This window comes from the organism of the source record quoted next, unplaced genomic scaffold, assembly GCF_019419815.1.
Source record: "Pyrus x bretschneideri cultivar Hongxiangsu unplaced genomic scaffold, Pyrus_bretschneideri_v1 Contig66, whole genome shotgun sequence".
NCBI lineage: Eukaryota > Viridiplantae > Streptophyta > Magnoliopsida > Rosales > Rosaceae > Pyrus > Pyrus x bretschneideri.
The window spans coordinates 1,437,675-1,445,566 of NW_025999805.1; the positions used below are offsets into that span (position 1 = coordinate 1,437,675).

Genomic DNA, 7,892 nt, shown 5'->3' on the forward strand with positions numbered 1-7,892 from the left:
GTTCCTTTCTTACAATGACATTTTGCTTCGTCATGAATCGCAAAATAGACCGCCAGTTCCTGTTGGAGGAGTTTTATTGTGCGATGTCAATTTGTTTGCACTAATGTCATGTTTTGACATTGTACTCCTCCAATTACGTGGTCCTGAAGGGAGAGGGAAAATAATCCCTCTAACACCGTTGGTCCACCAACATGGTATTTTACAAATAAATTAGCATTGTGAATTAGATTATGTCATCTAGTCATACCACAAGACAAAAAAGAGGAATACACAAATTATTTCATTTTTTAAACAAACGATATTATTTATATTAAGGGGACAGAAGAGTAAGCTAATCTCACAATGATTAGCAATAATGTAATTCAAATTTACATTTCCTTGTAGTAAACAAACTCAACAGTAAATTCATCCTCTAATTTAGATCATGCAATTCATTTTTCATTAACTTACTATATTTATAGAAATTTTTTTATTTTTTCAATAAAAAGGATACAACTAACGTTAAGTCATGATTATCCATCCCTTCAAAGCTTGTAGTGATTATGAAGAGTTTTACTCTGCTGTAACCACAATCAAATAAACTTATCAACTCGAAACATTTTTTAATTTCTGAAAATATATAATCCTTTTTTCTTCGCCATAATTCAAGTCGGAAACACACGTTTAAATTCCTTTGGTGAGTTCGCGGGGCGTGGAATCTCGCGCCAAAGACGACCTAACAGTAATTGATAGGAAAAGGGCAAAGTGACAATTGACATAAAGCATCGCGGGTAGCACGCAAGGCCAATCCGGGCAACGGGCAGCACCAAACGCCGTCTTCCTCAGCCACTGACGCCGTTTCGGCCAAATACTAGCAAAAAATGTAATCAATGATTTATTGACCTACTAGCACCCGAACCTGAGGCTCGGAGTCAGGCTCGGACCTCACATTTCGAAAAGTCCAAGCCACTGGCATCGAAAATAATGCAGGCAAAGCAAAAGATAGAGAGAGAAACAGAGCGTATTTTTAGAGAGAGAAACAGAGAGAGACAGAAAGACAGAGAGATAGAGTGAGGGTTTTAGAGAGAGAGTAAGAGAGAGAAAAAGTGGGGGATGGGTCAGATCGTGAGGAGGAAGAAGAAGGGGAGGCCATCGAAGGCAGATCTGGCACGCCGGTCCGGCGAGCTGCCGGCGAAGCCGACAAAGAAAGAGTCGGACGTCCGGCGGAGCCTGCGGCGGAGAAATGTTAAGTACAACATAGACTACGACGACTACTTGGACGAGGAAGACGAGGAAGAAGACGAGAGGAGGAGAGAGAAGAAGGTGAAGCTGGTGATGAAGCTCGACCAGGCCGGAAACCTGTTCGGCGCGTGATTCCCACGCGCATGATTCTGGCGGCGATGAGGATGAGGAGGACGGCGAGAGTGAGAGGAAGCAGCAGAAGAGGCGCCGGATTAACGGCGGCGATGATTCCGATAAAGATGATGACGGAATTGATGACGACGATGACGGCGATGATGATTGTGAGGTATGTGTTTGTAGATAGGGTTTTAGCACCAATGCACGGATCTGATGATGAAACAAGGAGAGCTCCTTTGAAATGGGGAGAGGGAGATTGTGTGCGCGCGAGTCCAGCTCAAAGTAGTGTTCTGATTGGTCCAGACTTCAATATTGCACACACACTCTCTCTCTCTCTCTCTCTCTCTCTCTAGCTTCTCTCTCACTCTTACACACACACACTCTCTCTTTCTCTCTCTGTGTCTGTTGATAATAACGGTCGGAGTCAACTGTCAAAAACCAACACGAATCTGATCACGCTCTCCCCACGTTCCTCTCTCTCTCTCTCCCTCTCACTCTCTCACACACTCTCTCTCTAGGTACGCATTGTCTGCTGTGCCTTATATGTCTTTGTCTCTGTCACATTAAACCGCAGTCTTTCTTGCTTTTACATTTTAATTTCGTTGGACTGTTTATTTATTTCTTTGGGGTTGTCATGGCGCCTATGGATTTTGACAGGAACGGGGTCGAAAAGCTGACTCGAAGCGGCCTGATTCCCCTCCAGGTTTGTTTTTGGTTCGTTGCATTTCGATTTTTCGGGTTTCTGGGTGAATTGGATGTATGGGTTTTGGTTTTTTGTTTTTCGTTCTGAGTTTCTGATTTGTGAATTTGATATGGGGTTGTTGAATTGTTATTGGGTTTGTTTCAGGAACGCCGTCTGATCCTCATGCTGCGATTCCGTTGCCGGATAAGAAAACGTTGGAGTTGATTCTTGACAAGCTTCAAAAGTATGGATTTGCCCTCTGTTGTTAAATGTTGCTAATTTCAAAGCTAAGTGCTTTTTTTTTTTTCTGACGCTCACATCTCGTTGTGGCAGGAAAGATACTTACGGTGTATATGCAGAACCAGTTGATCCTGAAGAGGTGCGGTTAATTTTACGCCATGAAATCGTTCTGTGTTCGTTCAGAGCTCTTCGCTATTTCAGGGGTTAGAGTTTCATAAGGTGTTTTAATGTTGCAGCTTCCTGATTATCACGAGATCATTGAGCGTCCAATGGACTTTGCCACGGTGAGAAAGCAGTTAGCAAACGGATTGTATTCTACCCTGGAACAATTTGAGGTGAGTGCTCGTATGTTACTAACCACGTACTCTCATTAATCTTCAGGGGATTAAATAGGCTTTGTTGTAGAAACACTGCATGACTTTCCTCAATATCCGACAACATTATAGGATCTTCTTAAAGTTAAGGGTGGGGACTGAGGGGGCAGAATAATTTTTCTTCAACTTTTCCCTCCCTTTTAGTTTTTTGTTACGGTGATCACCTCTGTATATACTATTGTGGTGTTCGTTAATTAGTTCAGGGAATTTGGGTAGCAAAGTGAAAGAGGGAGTACTGAAAAAGTAATTTAGATACTAGTTGAAAACAAGTTGGGCAAACTGTGTTGTGCATATGTTAGAAGGAGGGCGAGAGAGATGGAGGATATTGGATTTAAAGCTCCTAAGTTTTAAGGGCGCAGGATGTGGATTCTGTGCAAATTGTTAGTGATAACACTTCACAATTGACTGGGGAAGTGGAGTCAGACCAGTGTTACTTGGGAATAAATTTTGCCTAAAATTTCACAGTATCTTCAATCTAATATAGGATTGCATTTTGCCTGATTTTTCCTTGGATGTGCAATTGAGGATAGAAATGTTGATATCCTTTTTTCTTTCTGTTCAACACAGCTTTTTTTTTTTTTTTTTTTTGGGGGGGGGGGGGTGGGGTGTGGGGAGGGGGACACTGTAAAACATCTCACCTTTAGCACTCTCAGGGTTTCGAGCCAAATGTGATAGCTGATGTTTGCTTCAATGTTTGATAGAATTTGATGAAAAATTAGGGTCACACCATCTCTTTTGCTACCCCATTGCGGATTTCAGGCACATCATGCTTTTGGTTTATGTTGATCATTATATCCATTCTATTAGGTCGATGCTATAAGTACAAAGAGTTGTACAAAATCTTTCGTACAAACTAAGATAACACTTCTCTCCCTCTCTCTCTCTCTCTCACACACAATCTAAGATGACTACACTTTCTCAAGAGAACTAAAGAAATTTATGGAAGGATTTAATCTATGAAAGTGCATAAATTCACATTTGAAATTGACTATTCTTGTAATTTAATAATTTTCTTACACTACTGTCTCTCTCTCTCTCTATCTTAAACACACATTTTCTCTCTCTAGAATGAATAATTAAATAATCTTCTTACTCTAGCTCATTTCCATGAAATTATGTTAAAAGAGGAGAGAAGTGTCTTGTTGGTAATCTGTTCCTCTTGGCTGCAGGGTGATGTCTTTTTAATATGTTCAAATGCAATGGAATACAATTCATCAGATACGATATACTATAAACAGGTAATTAGCTTTTGCTGTCTTATTATTCAAGTCGTCTTCTTCTGGTTTATCTTGTTTGTTTCTTACCACTGTCTTGTGATATTTTTGAAAGGCATGTTCAATACAAGAGCTGGCAAAGAGAAAATTTGATAGGCTGCGAAGTGAACATGAACGCTCGGAAAAGGAGCTCAAATTAGTGCAGAAAACAAAGTCCAATTCTTTGGTCAAGAAACAGACAAAGAAGCCTTTGTGTCGAATATTACAGGAACCCATTGGCTCTGATTTCTCCTCAGGTGCCACTCTTGCCACTGCTGTAGATGTCCAGAACACTTCCCTTCCAACACAAGGTAGTGGTTGTGAGAGACCTAGCAACATTGATGGACCTGTAGAGGGTAATTCCTCTTTGAATGAAGCTAATGTGGAGAAGCCAGAAGATATGTCATCAGGTGCACAGAACTGTTTGTTTTCCTTTTTGGTAATGTAGAATTACGATTTGACACAAAAATGAACATGTGGATCTCAATGTTCTTGTTAAAATAGTGGATTAATTAGCAAAGTTGGCTTCTTTCCCCTCTCCTTTGATAGACACGCATTATCTTATCTCAAAAAGGATCTGAAAAAACTTGGTCGTCATAATGTTGTAACATAGGAGAGGATTCACCTCTAATTATTTTATTCTTGTACTTTTTCTAGGGAAGGGTCTCCTATCGAAAGTTGGGAGGAAGCCATCCGTGGTTGATGAAAACCGCCGTGCAACCTACAACATATCCACTCAGCCCGTGGTCAGATTAGAATCTGTATTTACTACCTTTGACAGTGAAATCAAGCAATTTGTTGCAGTATGTAACAAGGAATCTAGTCTTCACATTTAATCTTTTATTTCCCTACTAGTTGGCTTTTGTACTAACTTATTTTAATAATATTTATCCATATCGAATCAGGTTGGGCTTCATGCAGAATATTCATACGCTAGGAGCCTTGCTCGGTTTTGTGGAAATCTTGGATCTGTTGCTTGGAAAGTTGCGTCAAAGAGGATCGAACAAGCACTACCTGATGGGTGTAAATTTGGCCGTGGCTGGGTTGGAGAATATGAGCCACTTCCAACCCCTGTATTACTGGTTGACAATAGTACCCAAAATCAATCTGCTTTGGCTTCAAAGTTTTATTCATGCCCGGAATTGAGAAAGGATGACAGAACTTTTAGGACTTCAGTTCCTGCTAAGGAGCACCCTGTTACCAGGCCTGTTACAAAAGAGAGACAGCACTCTGTTAGTGTGCCTACTTCAGGAGGGAGGCCATCTTTTCTTGGTTCTACTACTAGGGGGCATTACTCAGAAGGGAAACCGACCGTGATCCGTCCTGTTGGAGCAAAACCTAATTCCACAGTTAATCCACAGAAAAACCTGCAATCTCGGTTTAGGGAGCCTGAGAAAAAGGTTCAAAGGAAGTTGAGTCGAACTCCATACCCTCAGTTCATCCACAGAAAAACCCGCAATCCCGGTTTATTGAGCCCGAGAAGAAGGTTCAAAATGCAGTTGAGTTGAACTCTAGACCCTCAGTTAATCCACAGAATAAACTGCAATCCCGGTTTATCGAACCTGAGAAAAAGTTTCAAAAGGAAGTTGAGTTGAACTCCATACCCTCAGTACATCCACAGAAAAACCTGCAATCCTGGTCTATCGAGCCTGAGAAGAAGGTTCAAAAGGCAGTTGAGTTGAACTCTATTCCCTCAGTTAATCCACAGAATAAACTGCAATCCCGGTTTATTGAGCCTGAGAAGGAGGTTCAAAAGGAAGTTGAGTTGAACTCCATACCCTCAGTTCATCCACAGAAAAACCTGCAATCCCGGTTTATCAAGCCTGAGAAGAAGGTTCAAAAGGCAGTTGAGTTGAACTCTATACCCTCAGTTAAGCCACAGAAAAAACTGCAATCCCGGTTTGTCGAGCCTGAGAAGAAGGTTCAAAAGGAAGTTGAGTTGAACTCTATACCCTCAGTCAATCACAATAATGCCAATCTTGTTGCAGAAAAGCAATCATCAAGAAAATCGGAGGCAGAAGCTTCTAGGCCCAGAGATACAGTATCAAGGAACATGAATCTTCCACAACCTGCACCTTTTAAGATGCCGGATTCTAATGGAAATGTTAACCGAGGGTTGCCTAATGGGAAAAATGTGAGTGCTTCTCTGGACAACCGGATTAGTCCATCTGATAGTGCTCATAGTCAAATGGATAGGACAGCAGCTTTCTTTCCTCATGGACAGGTGCAGGGTCGTAGCGACTCTGTACAGTATTTGAAAAACTTGGCAGAAAAGAATCAAAAGCAACATAAATCGTCAAGTCAAAAGCAACATAAATCGTCAAGTCAATTATCAGTTGATACTCAACCTATTGGGTCATCGGTTCCATCAATAAGAAGAGATGATTCTGGCAATGCTGCAGCTGCTGCTGCCCGGGCTTGGATGTCTATAGGTGCTGGAGCATTTAATCAGCCTACAGAGGATCTCACTAAACCCAAAAGTCAGATATCTGCAGATTCATTATACAACCCAGCTAGGGATTTTCAGTCACACATTTCACGAGTTCGTGCAGAGTTTCCAACGCAATTTCAAACTCAGAACAGTTTTTCATTTCCAACCTTTTTACAACAACCTGTTCGTATGGCAAATGAAGCACATTTTCAAGGCCGACCTACAGTTTTTCCTCAGTTACCATCAGCTGACTTATCTAGATTTCAGGCGCAATCACCTTGGCGGGGTCTCAGTCCAAATGCTCAGCCAAGACCAAAACAGAAACGGGAAAGCCTTCCTCCAGACTTAAATATTGGTTTCCAGTCCCCTGGGTCTCCGGTAAAACAGTCCTCTAGTCTTCTGGCCGACTCTCAGCAGCCAGACTTGGCGTTGCAACTCTGAGTCTAGATACGTATTCAGACGAATTAAACAAAAGAGTAAAGGATGAGATGTCTCTGGCTTCTGGCATCTGTCTCAGGGATTCACCTCATGTCTCTGGTGCCATGGTTGTATCCAGTGTGAGAATGCCAAGGATCTTGTTATGACAGAATGATTTTAGAGGTGATGTTTATCCATTTTTGACTTCAACAAGGAGTTGTCCACACGTAACGAAGGATTGTCTCTGGTTAGATTAGCTTGCTCGACCTGATATGATCAGCTCAAACTTAAGAAGCTATAGGTTTAACAGAACTTCATTTTCTGGCCCAGATAAGGAATACAGACTTGTCGACGCAGGTGTTCGTCTCGGCAGGAGGAGGATCCATTTGAAGATTTATATCAAATCGCTTAGGAGCTGTTATATATCTGGTTGAGGCCTTGTACATTGTTACAGGTTGATGGGTAGAATTACTTATGTAGAATTTAGTCATTTTACGTATGTAATTGCATTGAGAATTCCACTTTATACTACTGCTACGCTTATAATGTACATGTGAACTATTGTCTCTAAAATTCAATGTTTCTGTTTTATGTTCACGGTCAAGGGTTCTGCCAATAATCTCTCTCCACAACCGGCAAACTAACGAAATTTTGCGATCGGTGGTGCCACTGGGAGAGCATCTTGGTTTCAAGAGTCTTTGGGCTGATTTGGTATTGCTATGTTTTGAAAAAAAATTGTTTTTGTTGTGATGTGAGAATAAATTTATTTTTGCTGTTTCATGTATTCAGCTTTTTTTTCATTCAAAACTGTGAAAATAAACTATTTTTAAGTGTTTACCAAACATCTTTTTAATATCAGTTTTTTTTTATACGCACTTTTTATAACAGCATCTCAGTACCGAACCAGTACACCTTCATCGCTTTCACCTTACATATATATTAATACAAAATTTCGAAGGAAAGACCAATAAGTCGTTTGGGGAGTTCCAAATGAGGTATGCCAACTTATTTTTCAAGTACTACACATCTTATCGCAGTTATAAAATCTTTTGAGGTTTTGAGAAAGATTCGGTAGTACCTACCCGAAATAAAATTTCGGTAGAGATTCGACAAATCCCCAACAAACTTCAAGAAGAAGGTCCAACAACTCTCTACTG

General features: G+C 40.9%; 1 protein-coding gene across 1 annotated transcript; it reads left to right on the forward strand.

The window, feature by feature from the left end:
• The first annotated feature begins 928 nt into the window (after positions 1-928).
• LOC125467918 (bromodomain testis-specific protein-like) lies at positions 929-7,330 on the forward strand. Its single transcript, XM_048573292.1, is given in 11 exon segments — positions 929-1,328; positions 1,330-1,507; positions 1,996-2,041; positions 2,186-2,264; positions 2,354-2,399; positions 2,497-2,595; positions 3,804-3,872; positions 3,964-4,297; positions 4,545-4,690; positions 4,793-5,394; positions 5,397-7,330. Coding segments are annotated over 11 exon segments (3,198 nt in total). The 5' UTR covers positions 929-1,092; the 3' UTR covers positions 6,760-7,330.
• Positions 7,331-7,892: the final 562 nt, after the last annotated feature.